The following is a 22,595-nucleotide window of genomic DNA, read 5'->3' on the forward strand; positions in this document are numbered from 1 at the left end:
AATTTTCCTATAACAGCATTTCATACGTGGTTTATTATTTTATACAGGTGCAGAATGATTTTTAAAATGTTAAACATGAACCAGAAAAAGAATGCAATTTGTTGTTTATTCCCACAAGCAAATGTAGAAGGATTATTTAAAAAAAGAAAGAGGAAACAAGAGAAAGCAACAAAGATGGGAAAGAAAGAATCCATTTTTTAAGGTAAAAATCACTAAACGATAACCTTGAAAGCAATTTATTTATTTATTTTCATATAAATAGTAAATAGTGCTGCATTTTACACATTATCCATCAACCATTATATGCAGTCGAGAACCAAAAACAAAACATGAAAGTATAAAAACATCAAGCTAAAAAATAAGACATGATGAACATTGTGTTACAGAGACAGAACAAGAACTTCATCTGCAGATCTGCAGAGTAAAAATAAAGGTGACATCCATCCACATTATGAAATGCTTCATCGTCTGGAATCTTTTCTTTGCATGAAAAACAATTTAAGTTTAAGGACAGATGATTTTCGTGAGCAAGTGAGAACAGATGAGTGTTTTTGAGGTATTGAGTGTGTATTGCACTTTCCTTGGGTTCGTTTGTGTCCTGTTCTCTCTGAATGTTCAGAATAGCATACTACCGTTCTAGTAATGTTTCAGTATGCACTATGTATATTGTGTGCTATTGTTCTGCATGCAAAACTAACTAGACGACCTTCTAAACAATATTATATCCCACAATGCAATGCATTCGACTTGACTTTCCTATTCCACTGTAACCAGTAAACTAAGTATTTGATTTTTGGTTTCTTGACATGTCATCTGCCAAATCAAAGATGTTTTTACACTTAATTAGATTAAAAATGCGACAGCATTTACAAGGTAGCATACTACAATTTGAAATTTATTGCATTATTTTAGTATATACTGTAGTATACAGTTATGCAATAAGCAGTACAATAGTATTCCATTCTGAACATCACTTCTGTCTCATAATAACTAGGTATTTTGTGTTTGCTCAGATGACTGGTAATAAAGGGATCTGTGTTACATAGCCTATCTGCACTACCGAGGGTTCACACTCCATTTTTTAAGCCGGTGAAATGCCATCGGACACTTGAGTGCATTCCGTTTAGGTCAGCCTCTTTCTCTCTATGAAGAGGACCTGAGAGCGTTGTGAGCGAATGTGAGCATGTTCTTGTCTATTTATACATTTACGTATGAATGAGAAATAAGGAAAGTAGGAACATCTGTCTTTTCCGAGCCCTTATTTCCTAAATCTATCAAAAAAATCAGTCTCAACCAAAGAGTCACCGTCAAGTTGTGTGTCACAAACCAGCCACTAAAGTGCGTCCGTCAGTGGACAGCTGGTATCAGAGTATGGCGCCACACTCTTCCCTGCCATTCCATGCTGTTTATAAGCACAGTCTCAGTCTTTGAGTTGTTTATTTGTCCTTTTTTGTCCTTTCCCTTTTTTCCTCCTGGTGTCCCATGGCTTGTCGCTCTTCAGGAAGGAGCCGGTAAGTGTCATCAGAACGTGTGATACCTGCTCCAGAATGGGATGGATATATGGAGAGGCTGTTTCGTCCAGGTCTAAATTGTCCAAAACCCATCTTCAGTCCTGGTCCTAAAACCCAACCCAACCCCACCCACAATATCCCCCTGATAAAAACAACTCAGTTGCACTTTGGACCCACAGGCGTAAGAGAGGACCGCCGTCACCGCTGGCCTCTCCTCAGTGCTCCTCGAGCGAGAGTTTGAGGAAGGATGGTCATTTTGGTCAAACATTCAAGAGGTGAAGGAGAGCTCAAGTGCAAGAGTTTACGGTCATCCATAGATCTCTTCATCTCCTTCCTATCTGTCTTAATTCAGTCAGTGCTGGGTTTCAGATAATGAAAGGCACCTGAAAGACATTCATTTAAGGTTAGTGCTATTCTCTTTAGCTAAAGATAAAACAACTTATGAAACAACATTTTCATTTCTTGAAATTAAATAAATATTAAAGGGAAAAAAATGAAACTTATTTCATTTCGGTTAGGTGTCAAGACAGCTTTTCTCATTTTTGTTTAGTTTAAGTATTAAAATAACTACAACTGAATAAACTTAAAAGTATAAAAACTGCCTGGACATATTTAAAAACAAAACCTAATAAAAATGACAAAAACACAACAAAATTACTAAAACTTTAAAATTCAGAAAATGGATAGTAAAAACTATAAAAATATATCAGTTACCAAAAGTAATATATGGCTGCAAATTTTTATTGAATATATACATTTTAAGAATAAATAAAACACATATTTAAATGTATATGATTGCATATAATTTAATAAATGTCAATATTAGACTTTTATACTAGGAGGCCATCATGAGGCATTAGTAGACTTCCAAGACCTTATTATAATGTAATTCATGTAATTTTGTATATATATATATATATATATATATATATATATATATATATATATATAAGATTTAGCATTTTATTTATTTTTTGTTTGTTTAAATGTAAAAAAAAATGTATATAATAATAATTATATATATATATATATATATATATATATATATATATATATATATATATATATATATATATATATATATATATATATATATATACAAAATTACATGAATTACATTATAATAAGGTCTTGGAAGTCTACTAATGCCTCATGATGGCCTCCTAGTGGGAACCACTGACATAAGTATATGACTATATCGACATAGCCTTTGCCAAGAGAAAAAAAAAGAAAGAAATCAAAATATGCAAAAACAAAAGTTCCAACAAAACACAGTACATAATTGAGTGAGCCAGTGTGTGCCAATTCCACTAAAGACAGACAGAGGGAGAAATTAAGAGAGATGGAGAGAGGGAGAATGAAAAGAGAGCTGTCCTATAGTCAGTTCTATATGGATCAGAGTCAATGATCAACAGCAACTACAGATCTGACCCTTCTGAAACACATGGTTCTAATATCTGCCCGCCATGGGCCATTTTACTCCTACACGAGACCCCCGCTAACTCCTCCACGGACCCCCAGCTCTGTGCTTACAGGGTGCGGACCCCAGCAAATTAATGATATCAAGATGCAGTCCTGGACTGGGCACTCAACATGCAGGCCTGGTGTGCAATTCCTCTGCTCCTCTCATTTCACTGCGTGTTTGAGTGGATCATGAACGATATCTTTGTTACCCAGAGCTCATTACATGGCTGGCTGACGGATGTCTGGAGCTGATGAGATATAGCTCATCTCACAGGGTCATGAAAGGGCACGGGTTAAGCATCATAAACCACGGCAGTGTTTACCTGTGTGGCAGCCCAGCGGATTACAACTAACTAATGTAAACCCATGATTACGTCTCAGATTAAAAGACGAATACTTCACTGAAAATAATCTCAGTTGATGTTTAGATGATTGTGTTTCTCTACAGAATCAATGCAATTTTTTCAAAAGTTTCCTGGCTGAACTGTAGCGTTTAGCACGGTTATGTTTAGCTGTGGTGATGCATTCATCAATAAAAGTGTCAAAAAGTGTCAAATGTAAAAATATAATTAAACGGAAAAGGGATGGATGTGACTAGTAGTAAAAGTAAGACTGTTGTTTAAAATGTTTTGTGTGGTTGCACAAAGAAAACATATTCTTTAGAATGAATTGCTTTTTAGTAAAGAGATGAATTAGTCATCATGAAATGGAAATTCACTTATCTATTTTCTAAATGCATTTTATTGATCTAATTGTGAATGATTCATCCATACACATATTTTTATTGATTTATTTTTTAATTTTTTGACCTTGTAATTTTCAATCAAAATTTCATAACTCGACCTAACAGTTAAATGACAGACTTCTCTCTGGTGACTTATGCAGGACAATTTTGTCTGCATAAATCAAACCGCCCCTTTCTTACACCTGACTGCAATCAGATATGCCTTCATCCAATCAAAAACCAATGAACTGAACTACATTGTTTCTTTTCGATTCATCCACAAATTAAAATATAAAACTACTTATTTTATTTCAGCTTGTTGCAAAGGCAACATTTCTTATTTTAATTAATTTTTCCTGATGTGCTAAAATAAATACAACTGAATTAATTAAGATTAATGAATAAAGAATTAAAAATTGAATAAAGATATAGACATATGTATTTTGTACATAATTAAAACGACAAAAACAACAAAATGACTGAAAATTGAATTAAAATTAAAGTAAAATAAAAACAAAAAAAACTATTCTAAATTAACAAAAACACAAAAAACAAAAAAAAAACAAATCGTTGCTCACACACACACACACACACAAGCTACACATCAAATCCAAAAACTAAACTTTTTAGGTTTCCACAACAAAATGAAACGTGTTGCTCTCTCTCTCTCACTACAGTACAAACAGTGCTGGTATTCACCTTACTCTGCCCATACTGGCTGTACTGGTAAGACGCCACGTGGTCCACGCTGTACCCGGGTGAACTGTAGCTGGAGGGGCAGTAGGACTGGGAGCTGGGCAGGCCTGACAGAGCCTCCAGTCTCTGAGAGGAGTGGCAGCTAGGAGCCATGCCTGTACTGGGCTCCAAACCGCCCGTCAGCGGAGAGAGGGCAAAATCACTCTGGGGCTGGTGTGGCACTCCACCAGGATTCAACAGCCCCATCACCTGAGGAAAAAAAATAACACAACACTTTAGAATGAGCTACTTTTTTAACAAGCAAACTGCTGAAAAGACTATCCCAGACCAATGAATTTCCCTGCTGTTCAACCTGGTTTATGCTGGTCAGCTAATACAGGTGCATGACCAAATTTTGGTAACAGAGTGAGATCAGAAAACCACATTTAATCATTTACATGCTTACAAATCAGTTTTATGTGACAAACCAAGGTTTTTATCCTTAACTAAAACTAAAATTAAACAAATAAAACTATAAAGACACTGAAATAACACATAAAAAATGTATTTTATTACTCATCTCATTTTTTTTTATTTCAACAATTCTTATTTTTGTTTAGTCAAGTTGAAGTAATAAAATAACTAAAACCAGCGGTTTGATTAAATGTTCAGTCATGCAGGTATGCATAATTTTAAGGCATATATACTTTTCACATCTTCTCACAGCACAGTCCATTAGTACTCAGAACTTCTCAAATTTACTTTTTTATTCTTTTTTACACATGGATTAACTTAAGATCTCAGATCTATCAGAATTCTTCATCTTCACCAAATAAAACAATGAAAATTTGCTTTTGTTTTAAACTCTGTGATGTGAAATGAATTCAACATTCCAAACTGAACATAATGACAACGCTACAGTTTTTAATTCAATCCGTTAAGAAAACCCCTACTTTTATCAAACACCAGTGTGTAACACGCATCTGAAATGATTTGTTGACAGGGAGTGAAGATCTCTCCAGCTCTCACACAGCGTCTCTGGCCGCCCGTGTCTAATTCACACAAGTGACAGACAGATGGAAGCGAGACGCGAGTGTGCCATCAGTGTCTGTGAGCTCTCGGACGGCGCTTGATGGGCCAAATACAGATCAGTTCCCTCCCTCTGCTAATCACTGATCAAAACCAGCCCAGCCCAAAAAAAATCTCCTGCACACCGACCCACTGAACAACCGACCGGCCCACTTACTCCATCCAGAGTGCATGAGAGTCAAATTATTCCCCATCCTGCTGGACACATGGTTCCTTTTAAACCGTTACCCAGTGCAACCAAAGAGGGGGTGGAGTCGGTCGAAAGGGGTTGTATTTCTTTGCCCGGTTAACATATTCCTGAAAACAATTCTGAGTGTAGAGTTATGTGTTTGAGAAGAAAGCGTAGCCAGATGAAAAAAAAGAGAGGAAGAAAACAAAGGAAGAAAAAAATCTGGTTTTATAGGGTTTTCTATCAAGATTTGATGTTTAAAACCAATAGAATAAACAAAATATGGAATAAGTGTGCCTTATGCTCTGAGAAGATAAATTTTAGTTGCAGAGAAAGTACTGCACATTTTCATTAGGGGCAAATTTGCCCTCAGACATAAGCTAAATCTTACAAAAGCCACTCTGTGGGGACATCTGGAGAGGTCCTCAATTGGAAAAACAATTCAACACCTAAAACTCTAAAATTACTATAAAAATGAATTAAAATGAAATACACAAAAACTAAATAGAAAACTGTATGTAAGTGTTTTTATAAAATTATACACAGTTTACATGTTTTTGTATGTAAAATGTGTATAAAATTATACACATTATACATCATTTTAAGAATTTCAACATTTTTGCATTTAAATCCTACAAATCAGCCCCATCATCAAAATGAACTTTTTAAAATCATCAAATGAACTTTACATATTTAGAAAAATACTGAGGTTTTCTTATGAAATGTTAACATTCTGTCATTATTTACTCATCCTCATTTCTATTACAATGCCATGCCTAAAATTGTAAAATGACTATAAAAATGAATGAAAATGAAATAATAGAAAAGTTATTGTGAATGCTTTTATAATTTCAAAATTGCTGATTTTAAAGCCTCCAAAAATTGTCCACATTCCCTTCTATTGTAAGCGGCGCACCATAAACTGGATTTTTTTTTTTTTTTTTTTTTTTGGAATTAGTAAAAATTATTTTTTGTGGTAATCAACATTATTCCACAAATGCTTTTAAAAAAAAACTTAACTTGTATTGAACCTGGAATATTCCTTTGATATAAATCAATAGGCTTCTATGGTGTTTCCTCATTTAGCAAGGAAACCATGTGTGTTTGTGCGGTTAACGCTTTTACAAGCAGTGTGAAGGGTCATGAAATTCCTTTTGGGGTTCATCTTCAACAGCTGTTCAGAAGAGAAATGGACTGAAAGCTCTAAGCACTCGCAGATTTTCAGGAGCTTTCCCCACCTTGCAGATAACTCGCGGATCACACGAGCTGACAGCGTATATCATGTACAGCAGCGCATGTGTGAGTCACACGCTGATGTGTGATGCTTAACAAATGAAAAGCACATGGAGGTTAAACTCTCTTGTTCACCTCCCCATGGGGGGCCCGGGCCCGGCTACATGTGAGGTAAAAGCTAAAATGTTCCTTCCATGTCGAGACCACAGACAGCAAAAAGCTTCCTCATAAAACATTTTCCCAGCCAAGACGATGCATGTACACGCAGATGTCCGGAGGAAGCAGCCCACATTCACCAGAGGTCAAAGAGCAAAAATGCAATGTTCTCAAATCCATATAAAATTTAATTTTGATGGAATATTTCAGATTTCAGATTTCACTTTAGCCATTTTTTGTGATTAACATTTCTTCTTTTTGCTGTTGATGTTTCACAAACTGATGGATGAGTTGAAATTATTTTTTAAATTTGGACTATTTATTTAATTTCAACTCTGCACAAAAAAATATTATACAAACAACAGCAGGAAGAAAATGAAACGTTACTAAGTGCATTTTTAGCACTTTTTGAAAGGATAACAGGCTACAGCTGCAACAAAACTTTTTTATGACTTTCTGAAGTTTTTTAACTAAAAAGTACATTTGAGACAATGAACAGGGAATTATGGGGGGGGGGGCTTGAACCAATATATTGGTCAATCATTGTTCTTGTAAAAGTAAAAAACACAAAAAAAAGGACAATTCAGTAATTTAGCACCAAAATTAATAAATACTGTAATAAAATTACAGTATTTATTATTGTTAGCTAATGCATTAATTAATTTTAAATAATGGGTCCTTGTAAAGTGTTACCAAAATGTATTTTATTCTCTAAATATGCAAAAGTTCACTTCATGATTTTAACCCTCTGGTATTGTTCAGTCAATTTAGACCAGAAAACAAAAAACAAAAATCTGTTTTGAAATTTTAAAAATCGCTTCTTCATCTGAATTGTATGGAACTCAGTGACTTTTATGGCAGTCACTATGTGACCACAAATAAAAAATAAAAAGCGTGAACTTGATTTGAAAAAGCTAAATGGTCATTAAAAAAAAGTCACACTTGTGTTGTTCGTGGATAAAAATGACTACCATTGGAAATGAATGGGAAATATGCAAAAAAAAATTGTGTACAATCTACAAATCATTCATGATGCAGAAAAAACTGCATAGCAATGAATGAGTGACACACTAAAATATCAAGAGTGTAAAACAGAAACACAAACACCTAACAGACACACATGCATGAACTAGTGTGACTGTAACACAAACCATGTTTTTGCAAATGCATGAAATAAGATCAATAATTCAGACACAATGCAGTAAAAACACAGACACCAAGGAAGGGGTTACACTCTAAAACTTCAAGAGTACAAAACAGACACAAACACTCAAACACACACTCACGTACACACACTCACAGACACACAACACAATATTATACACACACAAAAGAACTGATGTGGCTGTAACAATGTGGCAAATTTGAGCAAGAAGACTAAGAGGTTGAAATCAGATTAATTAACCTCTAAAGAACCATTCCTGTTTAGTTTTTGCTACATTTTTGTTGAATTTTAATGTTATGTGTAACAAAATGTCTTTCTCTGTGTTCAGGTTTGACTGTAGTAAAATTAATGCAAAAGCTGACATTTCAAACAAAGAAATGTAAACCTTTACAAAAAGTTGTTTTTGAGAATGTCTAAATAGATATCCAAATCCACAACTAAATAAAAAATAGGTATTTATGTCTAAAAACAACTAGAGAATTTATAAGCCTTTTTATATAGCTATATAGGAATCTAGTGGCTAAACCATGGAATTGCAGATGTCTTTTTTTACTCCCAACAAATCACACTGATCTGCCTTCAAAAATTGGATTTTAAAGGCATTTTCTCTATTTTAACATGAAATACTGCCATAATGGAAATGTATTGTAAAATATTATTTAAAAAAAAAAATGTATTATTATTTTCTATGGGGGAAAATTGTCATAATTATTGCATACATATGAATTAGTATCATGAAATACAAAAATAATAATAATAATAATTATATTAATATTTAACAAAAATATATTACATTGATTTTACTGAAAAGAAAAGTTACATTTCAGTTTTTTTGGTCACTTTTGACCACGAGCGACACAAGCATGACCCCCAAATGAACAATACCGGAGGATTAAAAAGCATAAGCCTTGAAATAAAGAATTCTCTCCATGGATATGGTATTTATCAATGTTTTATGCCATTTCCATTTAATACCACTGTACTATCATATTTTTGTAATTAATAGATAAAAATAAAATATGTAATTATAAATAATCAGTTTCATTCGCTAATAAATTGCAAACCAATCTGCATGGACAAGCCTCCTCAGCACACCCTGAATCCCAAGCTTATTTCAGCATACATTAAACCACAGATAAATACATAATTCAAACAATTAGCCAACAAAGTGACTCATTTGCATAAATTACACAGTACATTATGAAGGGGAAATTCTCCCATTCCAATCAATTAAGAGTCCGGAGCTTCCCATAATTAGAATCCCAGACGCTGAGAGTTCCAGCATCGTCATGACGATGAGAATCCCTGCCCTTCAACAACAACACAACAGCACTAGCTGACCCTGTGCCAGGTTACAAACACACATGCACACACACACACACACACACACACACACACACACACACACACACACACACACACACACACTAATGGCAATAACAGACCGAGTGTGAGTGTGAGAGCTACCTGACCTCTAAGTCAGTCCTGATGCTGCCTTAATGACTAGGAATTGGTTCTGATTACAAACCCTGCTGCTGGGTGCGCTGCAATTAGACACACTTCAATTAATACGTCATGTTAAATAACTTTGTGCAGTTCAATTACTGTACACAAGGCGATGGTCCAAAGGATTCTTTATTTCATATGGCTTATGGTTTTTAAAAATCAAAAGTGAACTTTTGCATATTTAGAAAATAAAGACAGTTCGGTAACACACTACAATAAGTATTCATTAGTTAATGTTAGTTAATGCGTTATCTAACATTAACTAACGATGTGCAATAGATGTGTTACAGTATTTATTATTTTTTGTTAATGTTAATTAATATACAAATACAGCTGTTCATTGTTAATTCATGTTTGCTTAGGTCCATTAAATAATCATATTTTTTTTATTTAACTTTTATTTTGATAATGTATTAGTAAATGTTGAAATTAACAATAACTAAGATTAATAAATGCTTTAGAAGTATTTTTCATTGATAGTTCATGTTAACTAATGTTATAACGTTCCAAACCTGTATGCTATTACTTTTTTCACTTAACAAAAAAAGCATTTTTAAAGAATTGTCACAATAACATTTCATAGTAAACAAGGGCTTTCAAGCCTCAAAACCAAAGAAATGTACCATAAAAGTGGTCTTCTGGGGTCATGCATTTATAGATTTACATGAGGAACAGACCCAAATTTAAGTCTATTATGATACTATTACAATACTTTTGAGGTGTTTTTCGGAGACTGACAACCATGGAAACAATGAACCACTGTTTAATCACAATGTTGTACAAGTTTGAAACTACATAAAGAGGATGAGTAAATAATGACCGATTTATTTTATTATTTTTTTTGGGTGCACTGTCCCTTTAACAAAAACGTTATTATACCATAAGATATCTGATCAATGAGGATGCATTTAGACTGCAGTGTTTTCCATCTTACTGGCTTTCATTGCTTTTTAGTGTGTTTTGAGAAAGAACCTCATTCTCAAAACCATCTTCTGTCTTATAGCCCCAGGGGTGTTTTCTATCTCAGTCATTCTATTTTTTCCTCTGCTCCCTTTTCATTCTCTCTTTGTCCATCTCTTTCATTCCATTTATCTGTATCACGCAGCACTCCGAGGGGTTTGAGTTTGAGGACAGCACCCAGAATGCCGCTCATGTCTAACTACCGGATGCTTTGAGGCAGTTAGGAGCTCATTTTCTGGTTGTTAGCACGTTGTGTGCAGCAGGCGAGCCGACAGATAACAGCTGATGAGTGTGTAATCACAAATAATTGTCTTTCACTTCTCGTTTCCATCATCATCATCCTTTTAGTCGTGTCCTAGCCCTTCTCACACCTTCATTCTCACATTCACTCACATTGCCAATTTGCTTGTCGGTGTAAAAATGGAGACATTCTCCAAGGGTGTATACACTACTGTTCAAAAGTTTGGGGTAGGTAAGAATTTTTTTTTTTTTTTTTTTTAAAGATATCAGTACTTTTATTCAGCAAGAATGCATTAAATTGTTCAAAAGTGCATATCATGGATAAAAACATATCATGGTTTACAAAAAAAAGTATTTAGCAACACAAATGTTTTCAACATATTTGCTAATAATAAAAAAAAATTTGAATGAGTTCTGAAGGATCATGTGACACTGAAGACTGGATTAATGGCTACTGAAAATTCAGTTTTGCATCACAGGAATAAATTACATTCCAAAATATATTAACAAAACTGTTATTTTAAATTCTAATAATATTTCACAAATTTCCACAGTATTTTTGATCAAATAATTGCAGCCTTGGGGAGCATTAAAAACGTTAAAAAATTGCCAACCCCAAATCTTACCTGCACTAACTTACGAGATGATCAATGATATATTTAATTAGAAACAGAACCCTAATTTATAATCAAATAAGAATTATGACTGGTTAGCAAAAAAGCACAAAACAAGATGAAACCAGCACTGTCTGTGAGATACAAACACACAGTTTAAAGGGGACTTATTATTCTACTTTAGCTTTTCAGAATCTCATGTATAAAAAAATTGCAAGATTTCTATGCACCACAAACTGTTATCATTTTGTATTACACAACCATTTTTCTACCCTTTCTGAGACTGGAATCAAAAGCGTCTCTTGGGACTATAACTTCAAGATTTCCTTGTATGACCCTGTATGATTGCCTAACCTCTTTGCATGTAAACTGAGTAACAACGTCCCAAACATAATACAGATTCTTTTTTGGAAACCTCTGGCAATCCGTCAGTTTATACAACAGTATACTTTATGTTCAAACTGTATGTGATGTTAGATGATACTGACCTGTGATTGGAGGCTGTTGCTGATGGTGGGGTTCACTGGGTTTGCATGGCCTGGCGCGGCCACATAGCCATCCGAGTAACCAGAGAAGCCATGACGTCCAGAGGAGAGGCAGTAGGCCGAACTCCCATCCTGGGCCCCCGGTCCACTGCCAAGCCCAGTTTGATGCACTGAGGTGGGGGGAAGAGGCTGGGGCCTGTGCACAGTGCTGGGCTGCTCCGATACTGCTGAAAGAGAAAGAGAAAGAGAAAGAGAAAGAGAAAGAGAAAGAGAAAGAGAAAGAGAAAGAGAAAGAGAAAGAGTCTTTAATGTCACATGATCCTTCAGAAATCATTCTTAATATTTTAATGGAAACCATTTTACGTATTTTTTTTTACGATTCTTTGATGAATATAAAGTTAAAAAGAACAGCTTTTTTATTATTTAAAATAAAAGTTTTCATTTTTTAACTGTCATTTTTTAACTATACGGACCCCAAACTTTTGAACAGTAATGTATTATTCTGCTGTACAGTTCTTACCTTGTGAGATAGATGAGGGAGGGTAAGGGCTGTCCGCCAGCTGATAGGGCTGAAGACTCGACATCGCGGAGGCTGGGAAACCACCAGGTATCAGGTGATTAAACGCCATGAGCTGATTGGCTCCTGCCTGCTTCCTCCAACGAGCTCTTCTATTACTGAACCAAACCTGCAGGACAAACAATATACTTATATTTAACACTCATACACTCAGAAGAACACATCTACAGACTGTTTTTATACCCAAAGTGGTGCCAAATTTAAAACATGACACATTTCAGCATGGACTTCCCATAACACCCCCCTTTATTCGAGAATCAGATTTGGGATCATGTTATTCCTATAAGAATGTGCTTGTGTGTGTGATGTATCTGAATGTACACAGGCGCTCTTTGTGTGTTCAGTAGCCGGAAGCTTGTTTGGTCTGATTGCAATCGAAACATCTGTGCTCATTAAAAAGCGATGACATCATGTCACGGGTTCTAGTTTAATTGGGTTAGAAGGACCTAATAATAGAGTTTATTAAAAGATTCTGTTTTGTTTTTACTAGAGTAAAAACAAGAGGTCAAGCGTGGCACAAAGAAGCCTGTGTTTATGCGGGTGTGTCATGTGACTTCGGGGCAAGGGGTGCAGAACTAAATGCTGGTAAATTTACTAAACCACATTTACTTTTTTTATGAGACTTACCAGAAAATGTGTGTAGAGTGATCATTTCCACAAAGATACAGTGCAAGTAAGAGAAGTGGATATGGTCACATGATTAACACAGATTTTACAGGAAGTTAAAGAGTTGGATATGAAAGGTTTGTGTGTTAATGTACCTGTACTCGTGCCTCGGTGAGTTTAGCTCTCTGAGCGAGCTCTTCTCTGGTGTAAATATCAGGGTAATGGGTGCGTTCGAAAGCTCTCTCCAGCTCCTCCAGCTGCTCGGCTGTGAACGTGGTCCGACTGCGCCGCTGTTTCCTCTTTAATGGCAAACCCGGTTCTGAGTCCACATCTGAGCCCTCGTCTGAGTGGCTTGCTATGAAGTAAACATTAAAATGAGATTATTATGAAATAAAGTATAAATCCAGAATAAACTTTAAATGAATAGCTCATGACTTGATTTTTGGTCCGTTTCTTACACAAAGCTATTGTATGGTTTTAGAAGAGTTGGAATAGTCCACAAGTCATACAGACGTTTCATTATACTTTTATGGTGCTTGTTTTTGACAGCTTCAGTCCTCAATGGCATTCATTGTATAAAAAATAAAATAAAATTCTTCAAAAATTCACTATGTGTATTCCATGAACTGAAGAAAGTGGTAAATTTAAAAATTAAATAAAAATACAAAAGCAAAATTAAACTCAAATTTTATTTTTTTTACTTAAAATAAAAAAAATAATACTAATGCAAATTAAATAAATTAATAAAATTAGGTGAAGTGATGTGACATGTAGCCAAGTATGGTGTCCCATACTCGGAATTTGTGCTCTTCATTTAACCCATCAAAGTGCACACACAAGTGCGACTCTCTAACCATTAGCCCACGACTATAAAATGCAACAACAACAAAATTCACATTACAGTTATAACAAAAGTGAAACAGCATTCATGACTTGTCCAAATAATTCCTTTAACCATCTGCAAGTGAATATCTAAGATTTAATATTTAAAACTTTCACTTATCAATTAAATTTTGTTCTATTTGGCGAGATAAATTGAACACAATATTGTTGAAAGTTATTTTGTTTCCATTACCTCAAAGTTAAAGGCCATTATATCTAACACTTGCTCTTATCCAGCACTCTGTGTTTAGACATCAACACACACATCACCACTCGCTCATATGCAGGTATTATTTGGGGTGAAGGTGGACCGAGTGAGAGGTTCTTTGGTAGCTAATTCAGCAGAAGAGAATGTTCGTGTGTGTGGACTAAAGCTCAGGGAATCTGTACCCAGAGGAGGGGGGCCCTATCAAATGATTAGGCTCCTCAAACTAGCGTGACAGCCAGCTATTGTCCAGTAATACGCCTCGAAAGACCCCGTCCAGAACTCGCCAACGCCACATCTGCTTCGTCTGACACTAGCCATCTCCTTTCTCTTGTTCGTTCTCCCTTCGATTTTCACCCCCATATGGTTAAAAAAAAACACAACGTAAAAAGACACCCGGACTTCGCCCAGCGAAACAGCATCCACAGACCCTTAAATTAAAAATGCAATCAAAACCATTCATTAAATGTACTTTTCACTGAGTTTTAGTATAAATTCAAGAAGAATAACAACCAACAAGTAATATATACGCAAAAAGTTAGATCTGCAATGTACCAGTCACATGAGTTTTCCTTTGATAATCTACATAAACTCATCTAATGTGGTTTTACAGTTGATATGTAAAATATTTTTTTCTCTTTTTAGTTAAAAAAAATGTGCAGATGCCAGGTAAAGTTCCTCTTTCACAAACAGAAAGTAATTTGGACTTCCCAACTAATATGCAGGTGTATTTTTCCTGCAGAGAAAGTGTGCAAGCAAGAGAAAGAGTGAAGAAGAAAGATTTTGAGGTTTAATTAAAAGTGAAGAGTCACGCAAAGCAAACCCTTTATTCTCCACCCTGGAGCCACACAGGAAATGCTGCATCTCTCCGGGCATCTCACGAGAGTTGGAAAGGAAAGAGAGAGAGAGAGAGGAAGGGAGGGTAACTGTTCTTTTACCACTCTTTAATGTTATAGAAAATCTCTTTTCATGCCATTTTCCCCAAAAGTCTGGACTATTTTAGTAGACAGCACCTGGAATGAACAGCCAGTTATTGAGGATAATGCATCCATCATTTTCTACATAAAGAAAGCCCTCAGAGAACTGACTTGCAAATTAAATAAGCACATAAAAACATGTTATTGTCCCAAAACTAACATCCAGAAATCAAACCATCAAATCAAGTCACTTTGTGACTTTCTTTTTTTTTTTTTTTTTATAATTCCTTTGAGTTTCTATCATTGCCGCTGCAACAAAGTCAAAAAAAAAAAAGGAAAACAAAAGAAAACCAGGAAATAAGCCAAAGCTTCTATCATTATCACTGCAAAAAAGTCAAATGATACATATAAAATAAAAGTTAATAAAATAAAAAGTAAATAACAGTTAAACAGTTAAATTCTTCAAATAAAATAAAAAGTAAATAAGTAGTAAATAAAGTAAATAAAATAAAACAAGTAAATAAATTAAAATAAATCAATAAGTCAGCCTTTCCATAAATATAAAAAATAATTTAAATAATATAAATAAGTAAACACAATAAAAAATTAGTAAATAAATAATTTTTAAAAAGCCATCATGTATTGGCTGCAAAAAAAAATATATACAAATGATACAAAAAAGTAAATAAATAAAATAAAATAAAAAAGATTAAATTAAATAAAAAGATGAAAATAAGTAAGTCAGTCTTTCCCATAACTGCTTGGAGTTTCTATCATTGCTGCAAAAAAGTAAAATGCTACAGACTGTAATCTGTAAATGACACTGTTGCATTTGGCTCTTTCTCTCTCTCGCGCTCCCTCTCTCTCTCACTGACTCCATCTCTTTTGGGGAGTTATTTGGCAGTCTTTTGTTGGCCTGTTTAGTGAGAATGGTGACTGAGCTCTTTGGAGTCTGATTTCCACGCTCCATCTGTAGGTTCCATGAGCTCGGTCCGGGCAGCATTGAGGCCCCTGTCACCTGCCTGGCAGGGGGCGGGGGGGAGGTGGGCACAATGAGGGCTGGACGCAAGGCAATGGGGGCTCCGCAGGGGAACAGCGGGGGGCCGCCCCCGAACCCTTCCTCCTACACGGCCAGGGGGTTACAGAGGTGGAGGTGGTGGGGGGTGACGGGGAAAGAGCGATACCGAGAGAGTTAGGGGAAAAAAGAAGAGGAAGAGGGGGCTGATCACTCAATGGCACCTGGGGGACTAGTTTAGTGACTAGTGAGGGGTGTGTGGGAATAGCGATTCTAGTTTTAGATGATTGTCAATCCCGGTCTCGTCCATCATGTCCATTTACAGCATTGACGTATGCTAAACAGGCACTCAGATTTATCATTCCATGGTTTTCCTGGGATTTTTAACTTCACTGACATAGGATTTCAGCAAACAGCATCAAATCAGACTAGAGACTGATTTAACATCATAAACTAGATTCAACTTGAGAATCAAAGAACTTGAAACAAAAACAAAAAAAAAAATTCCCATTAAAAAAAAAAAAAAAAAAAAAAAAAAAGGTTCAAAGCATTAAAAAACTGAAAAAGCATAAAAAACCAAAAAAACAATTAAAATCATCAAAACAACCAAAAGCATAAAAACAAACATAAAAAAAAAAAAAAAATATAAAAAAAAAATAAAAATATATAAGTCTATATATATATATTTAATGTGGAAATGTGTGAAAACACTTTTTAAATGGTTTAAAATGTCATTGAGAAAGTTTGAATTCTGAAAGAAAACTTGCCAAGAATTTTTTTTATAGAATTTTCCAAATAATCAAAACCCTAAAGTCTTGCATAAGGAAATAAAAATAATAATAATAATAATAATTTAAGTCTGGAATTGTGCAAAAACACATTTTCAATTATGTTTTAACTTCTCAAATCAATCAGGGGTTTTCAATAAAAAAAGGTCTTATGAGCTGAAAGCATCCATTACTGTTAAACAGCGAGACCGACAGACTCCCCAAAAGATTCCAGGAGTTGCTGTCCATCAGAATTTCAGCAGGACAGGAACCTCATACTGTGGCCACTTCCCACAGCATACCTGTCCCAATACACCACCAACGGCTTAACCTATCTATCTTCTCTCCCTCACGCTCATTTGCTCTCTGTATATCTTTGACTTTTGACAGAGGTTTTGTCTTTCATCAGCAGAGTTGTAATTAAAACAGACAACTGAAATCCAGCTACAGTGAATGATATGATGCACCAAGAAAAAGAGAAAGAAAAAAAGACTGAGGAAGTAAGACAGGTAACGTGGACCACATCTTCTGCATAACACTAAGAGTAAGATATTATCCAATAGAATAAAATTTTAAAACAAGTGTAAAACAACAAATACAAGCACTAGGGGTGAAAACATTTGCTCTGACAAAATAAATTCTGAAATGTCATTTTAAAATTTCAAAAAATTTCATTTGAAAAGCATCATAAAACCTGAAATTACACTCTAAAAAAAAATGCTGGGTTTTCAACCCAACTTTGGGTCAAATATGGACTAACCCAACTTTTGGGTTAAAAATTGAATTTAAAAATTGAACCCAATAGTTGGGTTACTTCATATTTGACCCAAAGTAGGGTTGAAACAACCCAGCACTTTTTAGAGTGTACTGTCATGATTTGGTTTGAATTTTCTGGCATGATTCATAATTACTTTTAAAAATATGGAAAGTGTAACTGGAGAGACGATAAGTTGACTGAGTATCTGGATAGGATGGAATTCTACAACTGCAAACAGGTCTAAAATTATTTTGTATATAACTGAACACCTAATACACTGGGTTTTATTGTATTAACTAAAATAAATTATTTTTGTTATTAATTAAAATCAAAACAAAATTAAGCAAAAAAAAAAAAAAAAAAACACTCAGAAAATCCTAGCAAACTTCACAAATAATTACAAAGAAACATCAAGCAACACATAGAATTAAATTTTAAATTTGAAACTCGAATCATTTTTTTGTTTTATTTACAACTTAAAAAAATAATTTAAGCACTGTGCTTTTACTTTAATGTGAAATAGAAACTTTATTGTAAAATAACCTGCTCAACTTCACAATACTTATATATAATAGGCAAAATTCATTATTATTTTTGCAATTGTTTAAATATGCCATTAGCAGGAGGAGGTGTTGCATTTTTGAAGCCTGTAACCACAGGAAGAGTCACCAGTAGGCCTTTTGTTATTTCGTGAACGTTAATTCATGATACCAGCGCATGGTGCCTCTCGCTCACACATCAGATTTATATTCTTCTCACATGCAGAACAAATCCCACAAACCTGGAGCCTGCCAGCTACACACAGCATTTATCAGTGTGCTCCAGAAAAGAGAGCGAGAGAGAGAGATGAGCGCTCTGCTGAAAGAACTCCGTAGCATTCGGATGGACGTTAAAGGGGTTGTGGTGAATTCCAGGCATAATCACAGAGAAACAAGAGAAGGCTGAAAAACAGAAGCCAAAATGACGCAAAGCAAATGCAGCTTTGTGCAAAACTCAAGAGAGTTTGTTGACTTTAAAATGATGGATTTGGAAACCCAAAAGAAAGCTATTGCTCAAAGGTTACTAATTTCATAGCTCAAAAGACTTGATTGAGTTCACAGTAACATTTCATTTAAAGGGATACTCCACCCAAATATGAACATTCTGACATCATTTACTCACCCTCATGTCATTTCAAACTTTCTTTCTTCTGTGGAACACAAAATAAGACATTTTGAAAAACTCTGGGAACCAAACAACATTGGAGCCCATTGACTTACATTGTATGGACAAAATCTCAAAATATCTTCTTCTATGTTCCACAAAAGAAAGTTATACGGGTTTGAAACAACCTGAGGATGAGTAAATTATGACTTTTTTGTGTGTTTTCGGGTGAACTATCACTTTAAGGATCAACTTTGTATGAGATGCTTCTCCTAGATTTCTAAAAACACACAAAAATGAGTTGATTATTGACACAGAAGAAGAACATAGAGAAACAAAGTGAATCAGATTAGATTTGATGAGAAACATTTGCATTCGTGCTGAATTTTTTTTCCTGGTATCTTGTCAAATCTGAGCACAGCCTGAGCCATTTTGAGGTCTGTTCTGCAACATGTGAGATTACTTGAGTGTTTTTCCTCAGGAGAAACATCTGAGAACCTGGAAACTCCATGTGCTGAAGCAATTGAGATTTTAAAGAGATCCTTTGTGATTTTTCTTCAGGAAAGTCAGGTTGGTAACTGTAATCCAAAACACACTTTGACAGGCAAAAACAAAGAGAGCAGATAAAGTGAAAGTAAACACAGGGATGTTGGAGCGAGAGCACCAGAGTCTACACTCGACCATCTGGGCAGTTTATAGCTCCTGGTAGGGGAGAGTCTTCTCCTCCTCAGGGGCTGTTAAATGGTTGGGTAATTGAGCTCGTGACATGTGTTCCCCAAACAAAACAAAAGAGAGAAGAGACAAATGAAGCATTTATTTGCAGCGTGGAGGAGTGCTGGCCCTTTCAGCCCGCGCCCCAGCCAGCCACTGGTGAGTGAATTAAGGAGTATATAGAATCCCAGCAGATGTAGGGAGAAGAATGGTTAACGGAACTATCACGACTCCATCTGGGGTTGGCATTTTGTTAAGAGGGAGGAGCAGGGAGTCAGTCAACTCGCTAAAGAGCCAAGACCACAGCAGCTGCCCCGAGAGAAACCGAGAAAGAGAGAAACAAAGAGGAGAAGAATGACTTTGAAAGATCATTTTTAACCTTGCAGGTGGACTAACATGCGACTTGGACACACTTTTGGACAGTATCATCCTTGACATGCTATCTGGATGTTAACTATACATGCCTAACCAACTGCTAAATGTGATTAAACTGTTACCATGGTACTGAAATATAGTACTATGGTATCAGGGGAAGAGCTTTCTTTTTGTGTGTTGCCTGTGTGGGTGCAAACAGGTGCACACTCCAAAAGTTATAAAACATGTATCGAAATGACATGAAATTGCTCATATATTTTTTCTGTTTTATATCACTATATGATAAGTCAATTTATCAATATACAATACCGTTCAAAGGTTTGGAGTTAGTGTGTTTTTAATAATGTTAAAAGATGCTCTCCAAAGCTTTATTTATTTGATTAAAAATACAGTTAAAAAATCTGAAATATTATTACAATTTCAAATAACTGTTTTCTGCTTTAACATATTTTTTTATTTAATTTATTCCTGTGATGCAAAGCTGAATTTTCAGTCTTCAGTGTCCCATGATTCTTCAGAAATCATTCATATATTTGTTGATCAATAAACATTTCTTATTATCAATGTTGAAATCAGTTTCAGTATTTTTGTGGATTCTTTGATGAATAGAAAATTCAAAAGAACAGCATTTATTTGGAACAGAAATGTTTTAAAATTACAAATGCCTTCACTGTACAATTTAATGTGTCCTTGCTGAATGAAAGTATTAATTTTGTTCAAAAAAAAAAAAAAACTAAAACAGTAATGGAATAAATAAATATATATATAATACAAAATTCAAAATGAGGCCATTGAGTTCACAACTGTTGTATTAAAAAGAAATACGTTAAGATCCATTTTTGGAGACCAACATGAGGACCATAAAAGAAGGATGCTGAGGCATTATGGGTTCCCTGCATGCTTTGCTCATTATAATGTCTGAACAGTACAGAGGTGCCAGTTGCAGCATGGAATCGCTCCTAACAACGGGACAAAGCCAAAATGCAGCACCCATGCAGCGATCACACCGCGGGAACACACACCACATGCTCCTAAATATATGAGTGCTCATTACACTGATATCACATTATACTAATGTTCTTGACTCATGCTTACCAAACACGCACATGCTAATCTGACAAAATACAAATCCACCATCCACAAGTTGGTCCAAATGTAGACCTTACTCCTTATCATACACAACACATTATCTTTGATAGCTACTTCTACCCCAAAAGTAATAAAATATAATATTGAAAAATATATAAAATAAAATATAATATTTAATATAAAAAAATATACATATATATATATATATATATATTTTTTAAAATTTTCCTTCTCATATAAATTGATCTTGTTTTAGATTAGATTTTTTAATTGCATTTTTTTTTTTTTTTTTTTTTTTTTTATGACAAATATACTGATTAGAAACTGGAAGTTTTACATAGTTTTTAAATAATATATTATATTTTTCTGTGGTAAAAGAACAGCACTAAGTAACACAAAATGTGCTAAATAGCACATCTAAAGCTTATAAAACACCTGAAACTTATAATGCAACCACTTAAAATAAGTTCTCCTTTGTCTTTAGTTTCAAAGCATTTATTGACCATCATAGAGAGTCTGTTACCTGTCACACTGAACAAACAGATTATCTTAACCCGCACTTCCAACAGAGAGGGAGTTTGCACAGCCACTGACCCAGGACTCCCCCTTGACCCTGCCCAGCCACATATTACCCTTTCTAGGGTACGAATAAGGGTCTGACAGCCCCATGCAAAGCCATGCAGCCCTGACTCAGATACATTCGGATTCAATAGGAACCTGGAAACCACACTAAGTGGATAAAACATCCTGCATTTCAAAACAGAAGCCAATATGCACCAAAAAGGGGTTTTACACCCTAATGCCAAAAGAAACCTATTTAAAATGTAAAATATATTTACTGATGGAATTTTGCATCAAAGTTTTTTTTAAGCCACCAAAATACCATTCAGTCAACTTAACTTAATTATTGACATGAATACAGTTCTTTGTTGAACCTAAAGCACTTCTAAGAAACATTAAAGAACCTTAAATTTTAAAGATCAAAGGCTATGCTGAAGCATTAATGGTGAATTATGAAACATGAGGTTCACAAACCTTCACAACTAAGCATATAATGGATAAGAGGCACGTAGTAGAGCATGTTTCAGTTGAAGTATTGTAAAACGACAGAGTTTCCTTGCAAATTTGACTTTAAAATAGGATGTAAACAGGTGAAGACAACAGTTGAAACATGTTTGAAGTTCCAGTTGACGCCAACAAAAAGTCTGTAAATTCTCCAAAACCAAATTAAACAAATCTGAAACAAATCAGAAATTGCACGTTTGAGTTGGAAATGATGATTTCTGCTCGTCTAAGTTACATGTAGCAGAGAAAGCGAGCTAACAATGGTCTATTGTAGAGCTGGAAGTCATGAGGCCGGAGCCACAGCCACTAAAACCTCCAGAACAACTAGATAGAGAGTGAAAATGATGATTTTAGTCGTGATTCTGCTGTAATTTCTTACAGATTCCCACTCTCTGCACTCTCTCTCCCTCTCTCACCAGCATCATTTGGCAGTTAAGAAGTGAAGTTCCTCAAGTTAAGTGATTGACAACAGCATCTAGCTCTTCTCAATTAACT

At 34.9% G+C, this 22,595-nt stretch overlaps 1 protein-coding gene across 4 annotated transcripts in view; it reads right to left on the minus strand.

Annotated features, from left to right (window-relative positions):
- Positions 1–225: 225 nt before the first annotated feature.
- Positions 226–22,595, minus strand: part of LOC109100747 (paired box protein Pax-3-like) — a 30,200-nt gene continuing 7,830 nt past the window's right edge. For 2 of the 4 annotated variants that reach the window (XM_019114183.2, XM_019114181.2), the window contains exons 5-9: positions 13,330–13,529; positions 12,512–12,677; positions 11,995–12,215; positions 4,399–4,644; positions 226–1,894 (exon numbers count right to left, since the gene is read on the minus strand). In XM_019114183.2, coding sequence (XP_018969728.1) covers positions 1,877–1,894; positions 4,399–4,644; positions 11,995–12,215; positions 12,512–12,677; positions 13,330–13,529 — 851 coding nt within the window. In that variant the 3' untranslated portion in view covers positions 226–1,876. Of the gene's footprint in view, positions 1,895–4,398; positions 4,645–11,994; positions 12,219–12,511; positions 12,678–13,329; positions 13,530–22,595 lie in introns of all 4 variants that reach the window. The other 2 variants (XM_019114182.2, XM_019114180.2) reach the window with 1 other exon arrangement.

Source organism: Cyprinus carpio, chromosome A2, assembly GCF_018340385.1.
Source record: "Cyprinus carpio isolate SPL01 chromosome A2, ASM1834038v1, whole genome shotgun sequence".
Lineage (NCBI taxonomy): Eukaryota > Metazoa > Chordata > Actinopteri > Cypriniformes > Cyprinidae > Cyprinus > Cyprinus carpio.